At 28.9% G+C, this 25,575-nt stretch overlaps 1 protein-coding gene and 1 long non-coding RNA gene across 4 annotated transcripts in view; one reads left to right on the top strand and one right to left on the bottom strand.

Annotated features, from left to right (window-relative positions):
• Positions 1-25,575, bottom strand: part of LOC130671554 (uncharacterized) — a 34,203-nt gene that overhangs the window by 7,622 nt on the left and 1,006 nt on the right. Inside the window, exons 4-5 of one of the 3 annotated variants that reach the window (XM_057475514.1) lie at positions 24,590-25,551; positions 8,839-9,073 (exon numbers count right to left, since the gene is read on the bottom strand). In XM_057475514.1, coding sequence (XP_057331497.1) covers positions 8,839-8,910 — 72 coding nt within the window. In that variant the 5' untranslated portion in view covers positions 8,911-9,073; positions 24,590-25,551. Of the gene's footprint in view, positions 1-431; positions 635-8,838; positions 9,074-24,589; positions 25,552-25,575 lie in introns of those variants that run through there. The other 2 variants (XM_057475516.1, XM_057475515.1) reach the window with 2 other exon arrangements.
• On the top strand, positions 16,680-24,469 carry LOC130671557 (uncharacterized). The gene is made up of 3 exons (XR_008990534.1): positions 16,680-16,905; positions 17,002-17,157; positions 23,672-24,469. It is a non-coding gene; the product is annotated as an uncharacterized LOC130671557 (long non-coding RNA).

Here is a 25,575-nt window from a genome sequence, read left to right as displayed (position 1 = left end):
TTTCCATTATAATTATCAACAATTTTAACGTAAACTTTCATCATAATTGAAATTTAATATTGAGGAATTAATTTTTTCATGTGATTATTAATTATTTCAAAACTTATAAACTACTTTTTAATCATTATTAAATATATTAATTTTCAAAATTCATAATCCTAAATGCAGTTATTTCTAATTAGTTATGAAATATAAATATACCCCGTTATAAATAATAATAAATGTTATTCTTTTTGCAAACACCGCTTGATCTTTTTCATTCATAATCACAATTATTTTTACAAATGAACTAAAAAAGCACACTTTTCAATATTTCGAAATAACTTCACTTGAGTATTACCGTTTTCAAAAAAATAAATAAACATTGAAATAAAGAACAAAAAAAAAATAAATTAATAAAAACATTTTTTATTTTAGAGGATTGAACATACTATACACGGAAACATGACCACCTCATCTACTATAAAAGATTACGTTGCCACCTGACACATCGCACCGTCTACATATATATTTATTACAAAATTGAAGCAACAATACTCCAGGAAAGAACACTCGGGTGTCACTGGATCGTCCGACATATTACCAGACCTTTTCCTCCTATTCACACTTCGCAATTTTTCAACTTTTATAGGGATTTGTTATCCTTATCTCTTCACTGTACTACCTTTTGACCACACTCTCTCTCAACTTGGCATCGCGACGACGCAGTGCACGTCGTGCCGCATGCGTAAACGATTGACTTATTGTGCTTTCTAAGTACCGATGATGACAGTTTATTCCAAATCAAGATTATAATAAATATACACCAACCTTATCTATATGTTAAATTAATAATTATTATAATGGACAGCACATAGACTAACATCAACTTTGATCAGCGTATAATCATCAAGAAAAAAACCACCGCATGTTGATTTTATTATATAAAAATTTATTTTAATAATTTAGACCACATTTTCGATCATTTTTGTCATGTACTTTTAACTCGTTGTTTTTCACCTCATTTTATACATGTATATTTATAATGATAAATGTATAAACATCTGTATACCTCAAATTGACTTGAACAGCTGCTGCAACCGCTAAGAACACGACGCATTATCAAGAAAAGTTGTTACAATTAATTCTGCATTTATATAATAAATTATCATCAACTACACGGAAAAAAAATTCTAGTTAAATTTACAATGCTAACATCGTAATTTGTCTTATTGATTATTGTATTGGTGGACTAGACTTTTCACATCGTAATTTTTACGATGTAGGGTTGGAAATTTCATTTAAGAAATAATACTTCAGACAAACAATACGAAGTCTTAAGCTCTTTAATATAAATTACGATGTAACATCGTAAAATTTGAAGAGAAATTTTAAATAAAAGATTAAAATAATAATCGTTCGGCAGTTGGATTCGAACCCGAGTCCTTTCGAGTGCGAAGTGTCCGACGCCTTGGACCACTCGGCCACTGAAGGGCCTACACTATATGTGGTTTTTAAGATCCATATAAACGACTTGCGGAGGACCCAGTTACTATTTAAAAAGTACGATGTAACATCGTACTTTTTATAGCTTCCATCGTATTATAACAGAGGCAGCACTGTAATATTTATTTTGTTAAAAAGTAAATAGAAATATTAAATGTACGAATAAATATAGTTTTTAAAGTGTAATTTTTATTTATTTTTTTTTTACGATGTTAAATTGTAATTTTTGCAGTAATTTTTAATCCTAAAAGTCTTTGTTAAAATTACGATGTTAAATAGTAAAAAATATAACCCACATAATAAATTTTGAAATAGAACATTTAAAAATTGACATTAATAAAAGTCTAGTCCGAGATTACGATGTTAACATCGTAAATTTTAGTAGAATTTTTTTTCCGTGTATTGAACGTTATATAGATTAATTCCATTTTGGGATATATTTCATTTACTCTTTCAACATCATTTTCTTCACTTTCTCCAACAATTTAACCTAATTATTCGATAGAAAATCTTATAAATATTAAAAAAATATATATATATTTATTATACTTTGACTTTCTTGTGATTTAATGAAACAACACAAAAATAAAATAAATTTATTTTATGATTTGAACAAGGATTGTAAGCATGAGTTAAATTTTTACAATAAAAATTATAAAATGATGTGGACGCTCTTGTGTCACTGATATTTCATTCTCAGTTTGTTTATGTCCTCGGTGGTAATGTCGTTATGATGATTTTCGTATCCCAGGTAGGAAAGAACAACTGGGCAAGGTTTGGACCAAGCCTTGGCCAAGCGTCACTAGGATTATGCAAGGCTTGGCACGTGCCTTGGCTGAGCATTGGGCCAAGGATTGGTCCAAGCCTTGGATGATAACAATGTCCCCAGCCTTGGGGAACGAAATATCAAGCCTCGGCCGAGTCTTGGGAAACAAAAAATTGAGTCTTGGCCAAGGCTTGGGAAACAAAAAATCAAGCCTCGGCCAAACCTCGGGTAGCAAAAAATCTAAGGCTCACCCAATGCTCGATCTAAAATATTATTATTTAAATTAATAAATATAATTAAAAAAACGTTTGATCACACTTTTATCGACATCACATTGGAGTGTAATTAACTAATTACTGAATTAATGGGAAATAACGAATAAAATTATTTGGGGGCTACCGGGGTTCGAACTGAGATCCTTCTGATTACTAGGCCGGGACGCTATCCACTGTGCTAAATCTGATGTCCAAATAATCATGATTTTTTTGCTTGTTAATTATTTAAATACAATTTAATTCAAAAATATTAAATCGTAAAGATGAGGTGAACTGTAGTTTTATTTAATGAACAAAATTGTCTGATGAGTAATGACATATTTTTATTAGCACTACTAGGGAAGGGGGGGGGGGGGGGGCAAAAGGGGTAGGGTAGGCAAAACGGAGTACCCCCAAAATATTAAAAAAAAAAAAATGTTTTTTTTCGTCTAATTGCTATAAATCCGATATATTTGCGCATTTTTAGCACTACGCATGACACCTGGGGCAAAATGGACCATCCAAAAATTCTGAATAAATGATTCTTTCATATTTTTATCGTCAAATTAAAAAAAATTTAATATATTAATTCATTTTTCGGCTGATTCTCTATAGCTGTGGCAAATTCGGCCACTAAAAATATTCGAAAATAATATTTTATTTTTTGATTGATAAAATTTTTGAAATAATGCAAAATAATCTGTAGTCTAAAAAATCAAAAAACACGTTTTTTGGGTTCACAATAATGACAAATAAAAAATATAGAATTGTTTTTTTTTATTACATAACAATTAGTAATTAAGCTAATCGAAGGGAAACGATTTATTACACCTAAAAAAATTTTTTTAGAGTATTGTAAAACCAAAAATAATTGTCAAGAGAAAGAAATACATTCATAATGATGAAAACGATTTAATAAAAAAAAAAATTATCATTTATTGGAGGGGGGCCTCTCTGCCCCACAAAAAAATTTTTTTTTTGCCTTTGTATCCACCAATGATGTGAAATGTAATTTTTCTTTATGTATATTACATATAAAAAATTTGAATTTAATGAAATTTGATTAACTTTCAGAAATTTTTTTTTTCAACTTTTTTAAAGGATACCCCATTTCGCCCGCCGAAAATAAAAATTTCATGTTAACTAAAGTTTTGTACATAGCAATAACTAATTAAATGAAAATTATTGTATATCAAACAATTTTACTTTTTTGAAAATTTCAACTCTTGATATTAATCGTATACTCGGTAGACCGTTATGCCCTGGTCTTTTCTATATACATATATACAGATACATGTAAAGTTGATAATTTTAATATTAAATAAAAATTTAACCCATGCTGAGGCATTGGCCAATGGTCAGCTGCCAAGGCTCGGCTTGACAAAAATTAAACTATCGGATCCAGCCTCGACCGATCCTTGGGCCAATGGTCAGCGGCCAAGGCTCGATTTAACCAAAATTAAACTATCAGGCCTGGCCCTGGCCGGGGCTCGGGCCAATGGTCACTACCCAAGACTCGATTTAACAAAAATCAAAACATAGGGCCTGGCCCTGGCCGAGGCTCGGGCCAATGGTCACCACCCAAGGCTCGGCTTAATTAAACGAAACCATTGGACCAAGCCTCGGCCTAGACTTGGGCCAATGGTTAGCTGCCAAGACTTGGCTTAACGTAATCAAACCATTGGGCCAAGCCCTGGCCGAGGCTTGGGCCAATGGTCAGCTGCCGAAGCTTGGCAAGTGACAACAGGGCCAAGGCTCGGCCTATGGTCAGCCTTGGCGATTCCTACCTGGGTAGTACCCACAGTAACGGAGTTCCGAAAGTAAGCCCGACTAAGAAAATTAGGTCACATTTGGAACTCACGGAATCAAGTCTTGAATATTCACGGCCGTTTCGAGAAGAATTTCGATGCCGTGGCCTGCGCTTTTTAACTTGTCTATATTATTACTTATTCACGATTAGTTTATTTCATTGATGAGTTTATTTTAATTTGTTACTCATATCTTATTGTTTTGTTTTTATTGAGTCTATTATATTTTATTATATCTTGAGATAAAATTTAAATATTTTTAGTTAAATGACTGAAGACTTAAATTACCCTGGAAGAACTGGATCAATTTACCATTCTATTTGTCTTGATTTTATCAACCATGATACGAAAATCTTAATACTTCACTTTACTTGTATTATTGCATCTCTTCATTATTGTTCAACTCATACTTTGTGTATATCTCTAACAGTTTAAAATAATATAAATAATTATTAAACCAGTAACCTGCAGTCACTTCGTGACTCCCAAATATCACTACTAAATTTATAAAAGACGCAGAAAAAAAGGATTTCTTGCCGCAAAAAATTTTAATTTGCACCAAGAAATTTTATGCATTATGAATTAAATACAAAAATTGTCTTGGGACGAAAAAAGATTTTTTTTGTCACGAAATAATTCCTTGCACTAAGTAATTTTTTCTAGTTTGAAATAAATGTTTGTTTTCAATTCACAATGCAAAAAATTTCTTACGGTAAATAAAAATTATCTTTAGGCGAGTAAAGATTTTTTGCGTCAATGAATCTTTTTTTTCTATGCACACTTTCTTGACTTTGAGAAGCTTCCTAAAACCAAAAGAGAGTATGAAAATCTGTCAATTTGGAATAAGTAATGCGATATAAATAATATAGCTATATATTCAGTTATATTCAGTCATATTTAGGGACAAATTTATTAAAGTATTAATTTATTCGAAGAAAATAAATACGATCCTCTTTTTTCTCGCGTAATTTAGATGTAATTTGAATGATATAAATAAATCTATTTATCTCAATACTTGACAATTAAAAAGGGTTTAAACTATGAAAAGGCACAAATTTAAGCGCTTGCAGATTTGAATTACGGTGGAAACACGGTGGGTTTGTTCCATTTTACCACTGTGATTACGTGGTGTATCCACCGTGATTTCACGGTGGCTTTATCACCGTGTATACACGGTGTTTCCACTGTGATTGCACGGTGTATCCACCGTGATTACACGGTGGCTGTGTGCCATTTCACCACCGTGGTTCCACGCTGTATCCACCGCGTAATCACAGTGGAAACACCGTGTATACACGGTGGTAAATCCACCGTGGAATCACGGTGGATACACCGCGTAATCACAGTGAATACACTGGGTGTACCCGGTGGTCAAATGGAACAAACCCACCGTGGTTATACGGTGGATCCACGGTGTTTACACTTCCACGGTGTTTCCACCGTGATTCAAATCTGCGAGGGAGTCAAGACCTATCTAATGATACTAATTTCAATAACATTAACTAATTCTATCATATAGATATGGCGAGAACAAAATTTTCCTTATTCTCTTAATAATATAGATTATTAATAAAAATTAAACTTTAGTTAATTTTAAATAAAATATATGATTAAATGAATTTATTTTTTTGCAAGTGTAAAATTTTTTTAAATTGAATCGAAGATTTAAACGACTAAGGTAAATCTCCCAATACCGGAGCGATTTGATAATCATTCTATTATATTTCAACTCGTACGCGATGAAATTAAATAAAACTTTCTTTATTTGAAACCTTAATCTTTTAGTTACAAAATAGGATATAACATAGATTTAAGAATATATCCGAAATATGAAAAAAAAAATGTTAATTATAGCAATAGTCTTGGATCCATGACTTTTCCATCTTGAATGACATAAAATTAAAGAAAACTTATTAACAATATGAAAAAAATAGTATTATTATATAAGTTTTACTGTTCGTCTATTGGTGTACCAAAATAAACCCGTGCCCACCACCGGAACAGTCAGTCATATTAATATTATCGATAGATATTAACGGTGAGTTTTATTGACTGGCTAAATCAAGTGTAATATTAGTTATTACTGGAAACCTAATATTTAAAGCAGTAAGTATGATTGTTATAAACAATACATTAAATATAGATAAACTCTGATTTAAATGATAAAAAATAAATTTTTGTGTTTAATTTTTTTTTTTAATCATTTTTATAGTATAATCTCAAATGATTTATTTTGTTTCTATTCTTCAGTTCAAAATATTTATTTTTTATTAAATATTCAATCATTTAAAAATTTTAAATGCATTTTACATTAATATTATTTAATAATTGTTAATATTTTTACTATGAATAAATGCACATCAGTGCAAAAAATCACTTATTTTATTTACCGTTCCGGTATTAGGACAGCCTAATTCCGGTATTGGGTCTTTTGGGTGTCATAGAAAAAATTTTTTTTTTATATTAAATCTAAGAAAAATTAACTAATTTGATTATTTTGGAATAGGTAAATGTCTATTCTATATAATCTAATAAATTATTTTGGTTTATAATCTATTTGAATATTTTTAAAACGATAAAAATCAGTCGTATACCCTTCGTCGTTTCGGTATTGGGACATTTACCTTATTAGTATAAACGAACACGAACAATTACGCTAGTATGACAATTTTCGTAGGCGAATATGTAACCAGGAAAATAAGCAAACCAAGAGTGTCTAAATGAGCAAGATATCATTCCAGAGTACCGTGTGCCAGTGCGCGCGAGATTCTATCGATTTTTTCTCGTGAGCCAGCATGGAAGAACGTGTTTGGTAGTATCAGACTAGAGAATTATTACTTCAAGTAACCAATACTATAACATTAAAAAACTAGAATTAACTTCCGTACTTGATGAATTGTCATTTAAGTATAAAAAAAAAAAAAAAGTTTTACAAGAGATTGTAGTAATTTAAATAAATTCAAGAAAATATTTGATTGACTGGAAACCCTGTGCATAATCAGCTGCTAAAGAGAACAAATCGATATTCTTCAGTCTATTGTTTATTATAATAGAGAATTAACTGCAGTATTTATAACAGTTCAGTAATTAAAGTGCAGTTATTTTTATCAAAAAAAAAATGTTTTTTGAAAACTAGTTAGCACGCTAATGATCAACGATATTAATATATAGCAATCCTTTACAAACAACTGTCTGAAGACGTAAGAGAAAAAATTATTTAAAAAAATTTGAGATTCAAGATCCTCTTATAATATAGCGCTCAGCGCGCCTTTTACATATATTAATATATACTACTATATATTTCTTGGCTGTTAAGTATAAGGAATCTAATAATCATATTGTAAATACTGGAGATAAATTTACGATGTAAAATTGTCAAAATTTGTATGATTCAAATTGATTTATCTGACAGTTTAAATATCAATGTTAATAATATGAGAGCTATCAGTAAAAGACTGCAAACTATTAAATAAATCGATTATTGTGTAACCATTACCATGATTATACAACAAACATGAAAGCATAAAATTCGATAGCCTGAAGAATAATGGAGTTTTCAAAGTGCAATGAAATGCGTTAGATGGGAAAATTAATTATAATGAAAGTGAACTGTACGTATTTATACTTAATTTCAATGAGATACTATGTTTCATATTTTTTCTTATTAATATTTGAATGAGCTGATGTACAAAACGAATTTATTCATCTGTATTCTATTAAGCTTCGTTGAAAAATCTATTACCAAACGGAAGTAGAAGACGCGACATTAATAAAAAATCGAGATGAGACCAATCCAATAAGAAATTCAATTTGATTATAGTTCACAATTGAGAAATAAAAAAGATTTTGGCTGGAAATAGTGTGGAGATAGTTTTACAAAAATATTATCCTTTTGTTTATAATTTTTTATAAAAATTATAAAATAAAATTAGTGAAGATTTAGGGCAACAACCTGAGCTGACCCGGAAGCAATTCACGAACGTCAAACTCCTGAATACTTTATACACACAAGTGCCAAATGATTTAGATTTACTCTATAAATAAATTTTGTTTTACCGACAAGTGTAAACATTTACTAAACTTTTACTATAATCTATATTCAACAAATTTCTCACGCATAACAATAATTCTTAGCATAAATATTTTTTAACAATTGTAAATTAACGAATAATATACTAAAATATAAAAACCAATTGATAATATTTGAACAAAGTTTTCATTCGAATAAATAAATAATAAAATTATAAATTTATTCTTCAAAATAATATTAACATTTAAAAAAAATTACTGAAGTAAGATTTTGTTAGAACTTTAATTTTAGAAATCTGGCAATTAAATATCATAAATGAAATTTATATTTTTGAATAAGATTTCGGTAACTTGTAAAAAATAAGTAATAATATGAGATTTATAAAAAACATCAGTGTGATAACTTAAAACATATGATGATATAAATTAAAATCTAATTTTAAATATATTGATCAATAGTCACAGCTTCACTCTTTAATAAAAAAAAAATACTCACTTTTGCTGTTTGTTTCTCAATGTCATTTAACCGTTGCGCACGGGGTTTCTCGGACGTTGGTCCCGGCATCATTGGCAGCCTCCCTGGCGACGTGGATCAACGATAACGTGGTTGTAAAAAAATGATACTGGACTGTTGGCCCAGTTTCCCACGCGCCAGGTCGACGCCAAGATAACTCCCAATCTAGGGATTTTACACACACGCTTGATGCTCCATTTCTCCCTTACATTCTAGGCTGAAATACGAACATCCATACTTTATTATTATAAATTGAATTTATCGTAAACTTCGACTAAATTATTATAAGCTAGTTGATATTGCACGTGTGTGAAATATTGATTTCCAATATATTTTCACGCCGCATTCAATACTCAATTAAATCATTGCTAATATAAATCTGTTAATAAATAATTAGAATAATTAATTGGAACTATTTTATGATTGACTGCTGAAATTATACGATATATCATTATTACATGGCTATTTTAATTATATTTCAAAAGAAAATTAAAATATGTGTTATTGTAATAACTATAAATTTTATAACCAGTTAAATTACTGCTAAAAATATAATTAAGGAAAAAAAACTCGAAAGTTTATAAGAAAAAAATTTGAATTATAAAATAGTAAGTCAAAAAAATGTGCCCATTATCGGACTAAACTCAATTTTCGTTGAATCTATTATGGTAAGTTCAGCTTCTTGTTCGGAATACGTACATCTCTATGTATTTTAATAACTGATATGCTCTAGAACAGAGCTCAGATCAGAAAAACAATTACTTATGTCAATCTAGATTTTAAACATAATCTAATTGCTCTGACAATTTTCTTCAATAAATTTAAAAAATGGGGTACATTAGAAGAAATTTACATCTTAGAAATTAATTCTAATTGGTTCTCAAGTAAAAAACAAAAATACTCTGAACAAACTCAGTCGATTTAGATAAAATTTGAATGTTTTTCTGGCATGTAAATGCACTTAATAAGAAAGAAAAAAAAAAAAAAAAACAAATAATTTAAATATGTATGAACCATTATAAGTTCAAAAAAAAAGAAAATCTAAACTGTTTTCAAAGATCAATTGCTCGAAAACATTATTACATATATCTTTTTGAGCTCTTTGTTAACTCCCAGAAAGTTTTTTATTTCGTTGAGGTACTTGACCACTTTGGAAAGCTAAAAAATACAAGATTTTCAGTCATTTTTTTTCAGGCCCTGTATAAGATATGTTTTTTTTAAAACTTTTATTTGAAGCTTATAGAATACAAACCCAGTTTAGAAAATCTCATAGAATCTAATAGATTCTCATAAATTCCCATAGAGATTTTATAAGAATGACTGAGTTCTATGAGAAGTGCTATAGCTAAGTATAGGGCCTTATACATACAGCTGTAAGAATCTATCGGATTTTTTAAGCAGAGAAAACACTTGAGTTTTTTAAAACTTCCTTTTTTAACAACTATCCAAAAGTCGAGGCCTTAAAAAATTGGTGTCCCACAACGGAGTTAATCTCAGGATTGGTGAATTTGAAACAAAAAAAAAAAAGGGGGATCTTCAGAAGAAAGGTGCCTTACGTGACAATTTATGAATTTATCACAATTTGCCAATAAAAAATGGCGGATATTTGAAAAAAAGGTTGAAAAAATAACCGTTTTTCACTGTTTCTGCCAAAAAAAATGTTACACTTATTTTTTTTGACAAAATGTGGTAAATTGTCATACAACACATCTTGCCGAACAAAACAAGACTAAATCATTGAAATCGGCCAAGTAGTTCTGAAGATTAACTGTTCGCCATTTGAAAATAAATATAGTTTCGAGAAAAACACGTTGAAAATTTTGACTCGCAACTATAGAGTGCGGAAGCGCCCGCAAAACTTTTACTAATTTCTTTATGTTAGAGATCGAATTTAAAAAAAAAAATTGTTTTGGGGTGATTTTTAAAAGTATAGTCAAGCTTTAAAATACTTTTATAAAAGTTATTTTTAAACTCTGTAAAAATTGTGTCATATAATTATTATTATTATATCAAAGTTAGTTGAAATATTACATGAAGATAATCAATAAATAATACTTACTTATTGACACAATAAAACACTTAAAATACTCGTGTACAGTTGAATCCAGTGAGCGCGACGTTCACTGATTCAACCAGTGAACTTTTAGTCACTGGTTAGACCAGTGAATTTCACTGGTTCAATCAGTGGAATTTCACTGGTTCACTTTAAGAGAGTAGTAATCAGGAACTTTGGACGAGTTTTTCTTATGAACAAACGAATATTTTCAAAAAATTAAAGCGCACTTCGCTAAATGAGACAATAGTGCGTTAATGTGCAGTAGAGTGATCCTTAAAAGGATTTTTCGAATTTATTACGATCACCTCCCGAAACGGTTTCAATTACAGCAGAAAAAATTCCCTTGAAGTTTAAGCTCTTAATTCCAACGGGAAGAGTTGCCAAAAATATTTTTTGTGATTTTTCCAAGAAATATTTTTTTTTTACATTATATGACTTTGTGTCTTTTTCAAAAATATATAACGCATTCAATCGATATCTGAGATCGGTATTTCTATGCGACTAATCATATTATCCCTTAGTTTATTATTTAATAGATATTATCAATAAATTAAATTTCTTATAATATTTGCTTAAATAAGTTGGTCACCTTTAAGTTTATTATTTGCTTAAAGCAATAAGTAATGAACAAAAAGTTCATAGTTTTTTGTGTATTATAATATCGAAATAGTTATTTATATACAATTTTCGAACCATAATAAATTATTAAGAAAATAGATCTCTTTTATAAATAAATATAATAAACTTGAAAAATCACAAAAACAAAATTTGCAGCACGTGGTCTCGTTGGAATTTAAAGCTCAAACTTTAAGGGATTTTTTTTCGTCGTAATTGTAACCGTTTGTGAGGTGATCGTAATAAATTCAAAAAATCCTTCTAAGGAACACTTTACTGCACACTAATGCAAAGTTCCTGATCACTGTATTAGTGCAACAAAGATGTACCATTCACCCACTTAGGTGCGAGAATGAAAAAAAGAAAGAACTTCTAATAAAGATGCAGAGTGATTTGATATGTTATTTAAAAAAAAATTTAGATAGAAATGAAAAAAAACATTTTTTTCTTTTTTTAACTTCCCGCTAAGAAAATTGTAAATTTTCAAAAATTCGGGAAGTTATTGGTTTCGGTCCGATTTACGAAAATCGAATTTTCATCAGATGTCGACGTTTTGAGGTCCTAGGAAGCTATTCTGACTAATTTCAAGATGATGTCCGAGTGTATGTATGTATGTATGTATGTATGTATGTATGTATGTATGTATGTATGTATGTATGTATGTATGTACGTACGTACGTACGTATGTAAATACCTGTATCTTTTGAACGGATAAACCGATTTTGAACTTTAAGGTGTCATTCGACGCGGCTTGTCAATATCTTGAAGCTGTAAGAAAATTGAGCTTAATCGGTAGGGCTCGTTCAGAGATATTCCAAAAATAAAACTTTTTCAAAAGTGTTTTTTTTGGATAACTTTTAATGTGCTCGATGGATTGATTCCAAAAATGGACTGGGCTCTAGAGATTTATAAGCCGCGTCGAATGCCACCTCAACCATCAAAATCGGTTCATTCGTTCAAGAGAAACCGTTGTCGAAAGAATTAAAAAAAAATTTACTTTTTATTTTTTTTGAAATATCTCAAAAACGACTCGATAAATCGAATTAAAAATTCGATCAGCTTTAGAACTTGATAAAACGCGTCGATTGCCACCTCAACCATCTCAATCGGTTTATTCGTTTGAGAGATATCGTTGGAGAAAAAATAGTAAAAAACTATTTTATTCGAAAAGAACGGCATACAAAACGATTTTCGAGCTCGAAGAGCTCGAAAATGTATTCATAATAATGTTTTCGAGGTTCTTGAGCTCGAAAACAGCGGGAAGTTTTAGAGCTGGCCCGCAGGGTCAACTAATAGACCGATTTTTTAATCTTGCTGTACCTCCATAATTATAGTAGCTAAAAATCTGTAAAAATTTTGAGAAGTAGCTACTATTATAAGAATAAAGTCTACTAAGTTTCAAATTTATTGAACAATTACTTCGACCGGAATAAAAAATTAATTGTTAAATGCCAAAAACCCTGTGTTATTCAAAGAAAAACTTACATCGCTGTGCGGCACGGGTTGAAATTGAAATAGAGACCTTAAACTTTGAGGATATTTTTTTTTTTATTTATTTCGAACCACATAAGCCACTGGGAGCATAAAAAATTCGAAAATGTCCAGAATAAGGACCACCCTAATATATATACATACCTATATAAATTTTTTAACGAATGGTATTTTTGAACTCTACTCAACTAATTATGATAGGATATGACAAAATTCCTTGAAGAATCGACCATGAGTACAAATACAATAGTTAGATTTTTAAAAAAATTTACCTAAAAAATGGCATACAAAAGTATTTATGAGCTCGAAGAGCTTGATAATGCATGCACAACAATGTTTTCGAGCTCGGAAACAGCGGAAAGTTTTGGGGCTGGCCCGCAGGGTCAACCGATAGACCGACTTTTTTTTCGAAAAAATCGATTATGTCAATAATCGATTGTTTAGAAACGACTAATCACCACAATCGATTGTCTTCAGTCGATTCTATTCGATTGTAAAAAATCGAATAGTTGCTTCGATTTCGGCAACACTAATCTATTGAAGTATTTTTTAACTTCCCGCTGAGAAAATCGACGTGTGTGTGTGTGTGTGTGTGTGTGTGTGTGTGTGTGTGTGTGTGTGTGTGTGTGTGTGTGTGTGTGTGTGTGTGTATGTATGTGTGTATGTATGTGTGTGACCGGTCTATAACTTTTTAACTAATGAACCGATTTGGATGGTTAAGGCGGCAATTGAAAGAGCTTGTTGGCCATCAACTTTTCTGAAAATTTCAGATCATTTGATCAATTAGACTCGAAAATATTGGTGAATTACGAAAAAAAAAATTTTTTTTTTTTAGTTTTTTATTGATTTCTCAGAAACGACTTATACGATCAACTTTAAAATCTAATCAGCTCTAGAACTTAATAAAACGCGTCGATTGCCGCCTTAGCCATCTCAATCGGAGTATTCGTTCGAGAGTTATCGCGGGAGAAAGAAATGGTAAAAAACGGTTTTTTGCGAATATCTTCGAAACAACTAAACCAAACAATTTCCAAATTTTATCAGCTCTAGAACTCACTAAAATACGCTGGTTGCCGCCTCAACCATCAAAATCGGTCAATTCGTTCCTGAGATATCGTGGGAGAAAGAAATGCTAAAATCGATTTTTTTTTTTAAACAATGGAATACAAACGTATTTTCGAGCTCGAAGAGCTCGAAAATGTATCCACAACAATGTTTTCGAGCTTAAGGAGCTCGAAAACAGCGGGAAGTTTTGGGGCTGGCCCGCAGGGTCAACCGATAGACAGTTTTTTTTTTTCTTTAATTATTAATTTTCCTTTAACTTATCAATTATCAATTTGATTTTTTTATTTCTTTTTTTTCAGTTTAATATTTTTTTAAATATCCTGCCATTTTGTCTTAGATCTCGGTCTTTTTTTTCAAATATATAATGGTATGCTAGTGCTGCTGCCAGTAGATGGAGAGAAAAAAGAAAATAAATAATAACAACAGTGAAAATAGCAGCTAAATTTTCCGTGAATAATCAGTTTTACGTTTTTAATTAATTACAATTAAACAATAAAAAAATCTGGGAGTCGGTTGGCCCTGCGGGCCAGCCCCAAAACTTCCCGCCGTTTTCGTCGAGCTCAAGGAGCTCGAAAACATTAGTGCGAATATATGTTCGAGTTCTTCGAGCTCGAAATTCCTATTGCATGCAATTGTTTTTTTATGAGCTTTTCAAGCTCTAACAAGTTACGTTCTATGCTAAAGTTTGAAAATTTAAGCATCAAAAATCATTAATGAAGAAGCAGTTTTAAATTTTTATTCGTGATTATGTTCAATGAAATAAATGTATTGAGGCAGAAATCAATGTCAGTGCTCAAAATCAAGATTTATATAAGTTTTGGCTCATGTCAGAGCAATAATATATAAAATATCCGAGAAAAATATTAAGAACTGTGTTTCTTCAATTTCTTTGTTGATAATATGATTTAAACTAAAGAACCAGTTAGATGACATTATATGATAATCAAAAGAGACCATAAAGAGGGAAAGTTTGTATGATTTCAGACACATTTTAGTACATTATATTATGATTTATCCGGGAAAAACAACATAAAATGTTATTTTTTTTACTTTTCAACGCCGATAGCTTTTGAACCAAATAACCGATTTTGACGTTTGAGGTGGCAATCGGCGCGTTTTATTGAATTCTAGAGCTGATTAAAATTTGAAATCGATCGAGTCAGTCGTTTCGAAAATGTTTGGAAAAAACCGTTTTTACCATTTCTTTCTCCCGCAATAACTCTCGAACGAATTATCCGATTGAGATGGCTAAGGCGGCAATCGATGCGAATTATTAAGTTCTAGAGCTGATTAGATTTTAAAGTTGATCGTATAAGTCGTTTCTGAGAAATCAATAAAAAACTAAAAAAAAAAAATTTTTTTTTTCGTAATTCACCAATATTTTCGAGTCTACTTGATCAAATGATCTGAAATTTCCAGAAAAGTTGATGGCCAACAAGCTCTTTCGATTGCCACCTTAACCATCCAAATCGGTTCATTAGATAAAAAGTTATAGACCGGTCGCATACATACATACACACACACATACAGACACTCGGACATCATTCTAAAAATAGTCAGAATAGCTTTTTAGGATCTCAAAACGTCGACATCTGATGAAATTTCGATTATCGCATATCGGGGTGAAAACAATAACTTCCCGAATTTTTCGAAAATCGTCGATTTTCTTAGCGGGAAGTTAAAAATTTAGATAGTGATTTTCATAAGGATTCTTGTGATAAAAAATACGAAAATAGTAAAAAAAGTTAGGCCGATTGATTGTGACTATCCCTTATTGAATGAAACGATTAGAAAAATAAAATTTTAAATACTTTTTAACGCTTTTGAATACTTTGAATACTTTCAAACAACCCTTCTTATGGGAATTTAACATTGCAAATCGTTTTGAATCGTTTCTTTCGATCAGGGTATCGAGAGTTATTGTGTTTACGCAGTTTCATATGTAACAATTGGTAGCACTGGTTCCTTGAGTTAAAATAATTTATTTTAAACTAATAAAATAATTAATCAACTAGATATTAAATTCAAATTGTTCCTTAATAAATTCTCTATTTGCTGGTATATAATTTGACTTATTTTCGTGTAATTAAAATAGTGTATAAATATTTTTGTGTGAGTTAAATAGTCGAAAAAAAATAACATTCAGAAAGCACCCTCAGCGCTTTCTTGTGCAAAAGCTGTAAATTAAGAATTTTTTGTTTTTATTTTCGTAGCGTAAAACGTTCCTAGTTTTAAATACATGAAAATGGGACTAATATCAGTAACTTGCCTTTTTAAAAAATATTTTTCACATACTGAACGACTAGCATACATGCTTTTGTTTTTTTTTTCTAATCCTATATTCAATATTTTTGAATATCCCCATTTAGACTGGCTTTATTACCTCATACATTGATTTTTTTAATTTTCAGATAACCAAAGAAGTTTTATTGAGTGGTTGACCAATAGTGTTACTGCATTGAGTTTTGAAAATCGATAACCACAAACATGCGCGAAGAATTAGGAAAAAAGTAATAATAATAATAAATAAATTTGTTTATAAAAATAAACACTACGGGGAAAAAAAAATTTAATATTCAACTAGCATTTTCATTAGTGAGTAAATTTGTTTCGTATTATACAAGTATCAAAAGTAAGTCGTAACAAGCTGCTAAGAATGTGCAGCTCATAAGTCTCTACGAAAGTTTTTTTACGATAAACAATTAAAAAAAAGACAATGTGTCAGTCTAATATAGGAATGTAATAAAACCATCATAAAAAGTAGTGAGTAGATCCGTTTCCCTGCAGCACAACACGCTGTCATCTTGAACAAAGTAAATACAGTGCGTAGTTATATTACATTGAATAAGATAAAATTTAATTATTTAACGTTTAAAAATACATTGATTAAAGTTCATTTGACGTTGAATCATTTCTAGGATTCAGGGTAGCCAATTGCAATGCAGCGCTTGCCCGTTTCCGGTCAGACCGATCAACGAATAAAGCATTAAGAAACCGTTCGAGTTTACAGTTCCCTTCTCACGTTGTCGGCACTTGTGCAGTTGCAACCAAGTCTCTTTATTCACTTTTACGATGTACGATCAATCGATTGTTCATCACATGAGAAACCGTAAAAGTTATATATCCAACTAGCTTTTCTGCATTAATAATTTTAATCAACAACATATCTAATGTTCAAAACAAGCCAAAAAAATTTTTTTTTTATGTTAATTAGTATTGATGTCGAAGTTTATATTATATTTTAGTCAGGAAATATTTCATATGTTCGACACGTGAAGGGGCGTTTCAAGTCAATTAGCAATTAAAATATCCTCTGTAGCTTGTTAGTGTTCTGTAATAAAATCATTATTTACAGAATGACTCGAATATCCGTCTCTCATCTTTAACAAAAGTTCAATATCTTTTTAAATTTCAGATTAATTATTGTATAACTTGGCACAATAATGAAATAATTTTTAGAGATTTAAACCAAAAAAAAGATGTCTTTTCTTCGAAAAATTTATTTACTGAATTTTAAATAAAAAACAAATTGAGTTCACAATTAACATACAGAACACTTGGAATGTATGAACTCACATTTGATGATACGAGAAATTTTTGTATTACAATATTGTTTAAATAGTTGGGAAGTAATTGCACTCTTTAAACCTGAAATAGTGAATTATCACTAATTCACAGTGTATATTCACTATTTGCCACAGCTAAAAGTCGACCACTTGGAATTAGTGCATATACACTAGGGTGTCCGTTATTTCCCAAATCAATTTTTATTTACCGATCGCCCCCTGAATCTTTAGTTAATGACCTAAAAAAAAATATCCAACACAATGAGGCTCTTCATTTTCACATTAAACCGTGCCCAAATCATTTTATATTTCCCATTTAAATAACATGGGATTTTTAGACTTTTTACTCTTAATTTTTTTTCTCAGAAACAAATGAGAGTAAAAATTTAATCGAAGCATATTCTGATAGGAAATTGAACGTTCTACAAAAAAGTTCTCTTATGAATTTTCGATAAAATAACTCCTTCAAAAGTTATTTAACGTTAAACTTGTGTTTGTTATCAATCCTATAATATTTTTAATTCTATTTTCATTTTCACCGTTTTTGGCTATAAAATCGTTAAAATAAAAGATAGTTGTTATTATCACCAGAGTACCGATGATCATTTATGTAGATTTCATGGCCTAAACAGAAAATCAAGGGAAAAAAAACATTGTTTTATGAGAAATAATAGAAATAACATACCTTTCCTCATACAGACGAACTTTAAAATGAATTAATGGTAAGTGATGAAATAAAAATGTAATAACTTCTTTGTCTATAATATTATAAGCAGATTTATTATCATTTTTGCTTTCTTTCGAAAGTCTTCTAAATAGTCGTTATTGCCCGCCCACGTTTCACATCTAATTTCAAAAAATTTCTATCAATGTTAAATCTTTTAAAAAATTGTAAGGATTTCAAATTTACTTGCGAATTGTTAACAATTTACAAGTCATTAATGATCTCACCGAAAGAGCAATTAAATCAACTTAAGAGTATATCAACATTTTAACAACACGAGAAGACCAAAAACAATATTTGATTTGAGTTGTAAATGAGTACAAAACAAAATATCCTAATGCGACCATAGCTTTCTTAACAAAAAATTATAGAGAAAGCAAAGTTGATAATAAATCTGCTTATAATATTATAGACAAAGAAGTTATTACATTTTTATTTCATCACTTACCATTAATTCATTTTAAAGTTCGTCTGTATGAGGAAAGGTATATTATTTCTATTATTTCTCATAAAACAATGTTTTTTTTCCCTTGATTTTCTGTTTAGGCCATGAAATCTACATAAATGATCATTGGTACTCTGGTGATAATAACAACTATCTTTTATTTTAACGATTTTATAGCCAAAAACGGTAAAAATGAAAATAGAATTAAAAATATTATAGGATTGATAACAGACACAAGTTTAACGTTAAATAACTTTTGAAGGAGTTATTTTATCGAAAATTCATAAGAGAACTTTTTTGTAGAACGTTCAATTTCCTATCAGAATATGCTTCGATTAAATTTTTACTCTCATTTGTTTCTGAGAAAAAAAATTAAGAGTAAAAAGTCTAAAAATCCCATGTTATTTAAATGGGAAATATAAAATGATTTGGGCACGGTTTAATGTGAAAATTAAGAGCCTCATTGTGTTGGATATTTTTTTTTAGGTCATAAACTAAAGATTCAGGGGGCGATCGGTACACTGAGAAAAGAATTTATCAAATATTAATCAAATTTATGAATATTTGATAAACAGCTTACTTAGATTGTTCCCAAGTCGGTCATTATCAAATATTAATACAGTTTATTAAATATTAATAAACAGCTTATTAAATATTAGTAAACGTGTTTATTAAATATTAATAAACACTTTATCAATTATTGATCGGCGGTTTATCAAATATTAATAAATACAGACTGATCTATAGTTTACGTTTCTACATATCTTATATACTATCGTGATATGTAAGCAGTTTATTTAGTTAATATAGGTTAGGTGGAATTTAGCAAGTCCCACTTTTTTAATCATTTTTCTATAACACTTTATTTTATTTTTTTTTTTATTATTTCAGCAAGCATAAAAACAATTTGTTAGTTGTAACGCATGTATAAGGCAATATGTTAGGTTAGAAGGTACAACGCCACCACACTCATTAATACTATATACAAATCTCACATATCAATAGTTGATAAAAGTTTATTAAATATTAATAAACTTCTATTAAATATTGATCAGCGACCTATTAAATGTTAATATCAATTTATTAATATTTAGTCGATGGAAAGATCGATATTTGATATGTGTAGGATAGTATTTAATAAATACAGTCGAATATTTGATAAATCAATTTATCAAATATTAGTAAATTTTTCTCTCAGTGTAAATGAAAATCGATTTGGGAAATAAGGGACACCCTAATATACACTCATTTACCCAGTGATTTTCAAAAGTAATGTTTCAAATCTACTGCACAGAAAAAACAGTTAACTTGGTTCAAGAAATATATTGTCTTCCGAATTCTCTTTCTTGATTCAATAAAAGTAAAACACTTGATTCAAAAACTTTTTTTTGGTTCAAGACAGTAATTTATCTTGCTCCAAAAAAATTTATTTTTGAAGCGATATTGAAAATTTCTTGGTTTAAGAAAAAAAATTCTTGGCTAAAGAAAATAAGTCATCTCTTGCCAAAAAATCAACGTTTTGAACGAAAAACGATAATAATGATAGACCGATTGATACTTCTTTTCTCATAAAAATGATTCAAAGTGATTAAATAAATAACTGGTAAAAAGTACGTGATGTAAATAATTTAGAAAAAAATGCTACCAGAACATAAAATAGACCCTTTTAATTATAATATGTTTTTTACGAGGTCAAAAAATTATTTTTGGATATTAAATTTCATCGTCTAACTGCCCTGATTAAGAAAAATTATTTGAAATGATTCAAAACAATTTGAAATGGTTTAAAACAATTTGAATCGACTAATATATAGATATACTCATAGCACGAATTAAATCATTTTTCTTAATCAGGGTATACCTCCTAATTTTTTAAGTAGTCCCGATACTTGAACAATATCACGAAAAAATATTCAAGTATAGGTCCTATGTTTTTTGGAATGCAGCAGTAGTTGAATAGGTTACTATAATGGGATTTAATTGATTTTAAAAAATAAAAACAATCAATTAACTATTTTAATAATTTTTTTTCCATTGATAAATTTCATAAAAAGTTATTTGACGTGAACAGTTGTAAATTTTATAAAAATAAACTATTTACAACATTCTAACCTAATCATTCATGCAATAGGTAACATAAACATTTTAAATGACAGCAAAGTTTGAAAACATCTGATAGTTTTAGTGTTTTATATTTAATTAATCAAAATAGAAAAATAAACTGAAAAATCGTAGGTCAAAAATTTTTTTTCAAATCTATATATCCATATTGTTTAATAAATTGATTTGTTAATATTCATTGTGTTCGTCAGGATGAATAAATAAATTATTAATTTTCTATTAACTGAAGTATTATACATTTTTAATAACATTATACACTAGTCATTAATAAATTAGATCTAATTAAATTTATAAAATTAAAAATTAAAAAAGTTTGAAGTTTTTATTGATTTTTGGATTGTAATCTGTGTTATATTTGTTCATGTATTGGTCTCAGAGTTTTCAACTACTGCACCTTGTCCAAATAGATCGTTCAAGTACCCTCGTGGTTTTGGAAATACCGAAATAATACCGGAATTATACGGTATAAATACTGCATAAATATGGTATTACTCAAGTTATTTTGGCCAGTTTCTTTGCCGCATTACTACCAAAAATTTACGAAATAAATTCAGAATATTTACGGTAATAAAACAGAAAAAATACGGTATTTTAACAGCATTAAAACCGTAATTATACAGCATATTTTCGGCATTTTTTCAGCATCAAACCGTTCTACCCGGAACAAAAATTATATATAATTATATAAAATTTTATTTGATTATATATAATTATATATAACATTATAAAGTTATAGGTACAATAACTGTCATGAAAAAAAAAAAAAAAAAAACCCGCCAACTCGTGGGCTTGATCCCGAGTCCTAATGATTTAAGGCCTAATCTGTTAACCATTTAGCCAAATCGCTTACACGAAAGTTGATACTAATTGTATTTATCTGCATTAGAGTGGTCCAAAAAAAACATTTTCTATTTTTTTTTCAAGAGCTATTATCTCAAAAGCTTTTCTTAAGTATAAAAAAAATTTCCTCCAAAGCGCAGCTTGATATCTCAATTCTTCGAGAAGCTCAATACATTTATATTTTCCCATTTAAATAACACGTAAAAAATTTTTTTTTACGTTTTCATTCAGTAAAACTACGAAAAAATTTTTCTCTGAATTTTTAATCAATTATTCTTGTAGGAAATTTAATTCTCTACGAAAAAGTATTGAATTAGTTTTTTCGTAATCCTGACGGGTAAAAAGTTATTGAGCTTTAAATATTCGCAATAAAAGAAAATTTAATTAGATATGAAGACAATTAAATTCAGTATCCATCCGCAAGTACTAGCTTTAATTGAAAAATATAATGAATTTGGGACAAAAGATGAAGAACAGAAACAATATCTGTTACAAATAGTTGCTGATCATAGGAAAAAATTTCCAAAATGTAATAAGAAAAATTATTTATAATTATATAAACGATTATTAAATTATTTAATTATTATAAACAGTTTAGAGTTTGATTAATTTCGAAATAAATACATGCAGTCACCAAAAAAGTTTTCAAAAAGTTTAAAATTATTTCAAATCTATAAAAATTAAATAAATTATCTAGTAATGGTGTCAATTCCATTTAAGAGTTGCTCGAACTATCTTCCTTCAAATTTACTTAGTAACGAGTACTTAAAGCTCAATAACTTTTTAACCGTTAGGATTACGAAAAAACTAATTCAATACTTTTTCGTAGAGAATTAAATTTCCTACAAGAATAATTGATTAAAAATTTAGAGAAAAATTTTTTCGTCGTTTTACCGGATGAAAACGTAAAAAAAAATTTTTTTCGTGTTATTTAAATGGGAAAATATAAATGTATTGAGCTTCTTGAAGAATTGAGATATCAAGCTGCGCTTTGGAGGGATTTTTTTTTATACCTTAGAGAAGCTTTTGAAATAATAGCCAAAAAACTTTTTTTTTTGGACCACTCTAATATGCATACAAACAAACCTAAGAAAATTGAAAACCTCAATTTTCCCGGATTGTTATTTTCACTTACATTATTTTGTTTCAATAAGAAATGTGTGAACTAATAAAATAAAATATAAAATTTTACATTTTGCACATTTTCGATGATTTTAACTGCAGAAGCAAATATAAAATAAAACCAAATTTTTTACAATTTTTCATTGTATCAGGATAAATCTGGCAAAATCGCAGGATATCTACGGTATTATTACCAAAAAATACAATTTTATTATTATAAAATTATCGTATTATTACGGTATTTATATAGCATTTTTTCGGTAAAAGTTCGGCATTTTTATAGTAATTTTACTGTAGTAATCTGGTAACTCTACAGTATAAGTACAGGAAAAAAACTGGCCAACATAACCATATTCCTACCAAATTATTACGGTAAATTTACGGCATGTGTATAAATACCGAAAATTTACGGCATTCGCAAAACCGCGAGGGTACAACTGTTTTATTAGTAAATTTTAAAAACCTTGCAAAAATATGAAAATTTTATAATTTATTAATTTTCCTTTTATATGGATTGTAAAATGTCCCTATTTTAATAAGTAACACTTATTTTATCGATTTAATTAATTTTTATTTGCCAAAATGATGGTTAAATGGATTCACTTTGAAAATTGTTCAAGTACCGGGTACTTTACCTTTGCCAAAATTTATACCAATAAAGCAGCATCAATCATCTTGTTATCTTCACTTTTTTTTAAACAACGAATAGGATTTCAACAAATTATCATTTATATAATATTTTAAATGAAATTGTTTTTTTTTTTTTATAGATATCCACATATATAATCTACAAGCAGGAAGTTAGAATCGACACCAGATGTTGTCGAGAGCAAACAAATATAAAAAGAGAATAAAAAAAAAAGGTGAAAAAAAACAAAAAACAAAATCAAAAACAAAAAAAATCAACAAACATTATAGCGGATGCTGGGGATGAGAATGGCCGTAGTAATTCCCGCGCACTTTATCTCGCTTATCAAACCCGGAATGACCTGGCGTAAAATAATCAACTTTGCGTCAGAAGTAAATTTATCCAGTTCTATAATAATTATGTCATTAATATTATGACATTTTATATCAACAATAATATACATATGTATCTAGAACCAAATCAAGCTTCATTATATCTTATAAATAACGGAAAAAATATTTTTCATACAATCACCATTATTATTATTTTATTGTATACATTTCTCATTAATTCGTTCAACTAATGTAATCAAAAGTGTATACGTTATGATTATATATAAAATATCATCTACAGATTTACACACATTTATGCAAATAAAGAAATAAGATATCTAGTAAACATTTATTACACTTAAGAACGCTGCAATGTAATTTAATACACAATCAGAAATTAACATTGAACGATTTTTAAAATATACAATTAGTTAGTTATGATACTGAAGTTAGCCGATGTCCAATAGTTTTAGGATTTTTTTTAAACGATTAATTATAAAAAAAGTATTTAAAAAAATTCCATCTATACTTTACTTAATTTTCTACGTCTTCATATTTTTTTTTTTTTTTTTTTATAATTGATTTGTTAAAAACAACAAAATTCGAAAGTTGTTAACTGTCCGCTAACTTCAGGATTATAATTTTTTAACACAAAGAAGTTATTCAATATTTTAAATTTATCTTAAATTAGTAAATTCAGCAACAAATATATATATTATAATTAATACCTTAGGATTTGAAACATGAGCTACTTTTTCGAAGTTGAGAATCTCTGGTTCATCCAACTACGAATATACTATATTTGCCGGACACAGTGATAAATGTCGCTGATGCATGATGCACAATAATTAATAATAAAACAGATGATAATTTTTGACGTTATAATCCTCATTATATAAATATATTCATTGTTCTATTTGAATCCTGTATTCTCAAATAAGTAATTAAACTTTTAAACCCAACTTTTTATTGTAATTATTAACTACATAGAAACTAATGTTTATAAGTGTACTGTCAATTGCATGAACCCAACACCCAACACAACCTGACCTGCTTCCCAGGCGAGTGGGGATTAGGAATTGGGAAGCAAATGAATTGGATACATGTCGTCGTACATACCCATTGCAATGAACGCGTTGCAGCAGCACTTTTATCATTGCGCATCATTTCATACGCATACTGTTTTTTCATTAGTACGCGCATACGCGGGAGAATTTAAATGAATTAATCTTTGTTAATAAATTATATTTATTTCAAGTTGGTCATAATTACTGCTGTGATAATCAATATATAAAAACTATTTCCTTAAATTATTAGTACGTAAACTTAATTTTTTAAATTAAAAATCACTTTGTTGTAGGTTATTTTTAAATTCATAACTATTATTAAATAATTCAAATAATTTAATCGTCATAGCACTATTTAAATTGCCACTTTGCATAGTACCCAGTAATTTAGAACATTCCAGACGAAATTCATCATTAATACTTGATGTAATAACCTTTTCAATTGCAGAACTCAACAAATGACATTGATTGAAAATTTCGTCCAAACTCACGAAATTGTTGTACAGTAACTGATCATCACATCGTAATGTATATTTTAAATTCGGATAAATTTTATTCAAATTACTAAGCTCTTGCGGTAAATTTATTTTAAATAATTCAAATTCTTCTTTTCTTAATTTATGCTGTAAATATCAAATAAAAAATTT

This window comes from Microplitis mediator, chromosome 7, assembly GCF_029852145.1.
Source record: "Microplitis mediator isolate UGA2020A chromosome 7, iyMicMedi2.1, whole genome shotgun sequence".
Classification (NCBI taxonomy): domain Eukaryota; kingdom Metazoa; phylum Arthropoda; class Insecta; order Hymenoptera; family Braconidae; genus Microplitis; species Microplitis mediator.
This window is presented reverse-complemented; position numbering and strand designations above follow the sequence as displayed.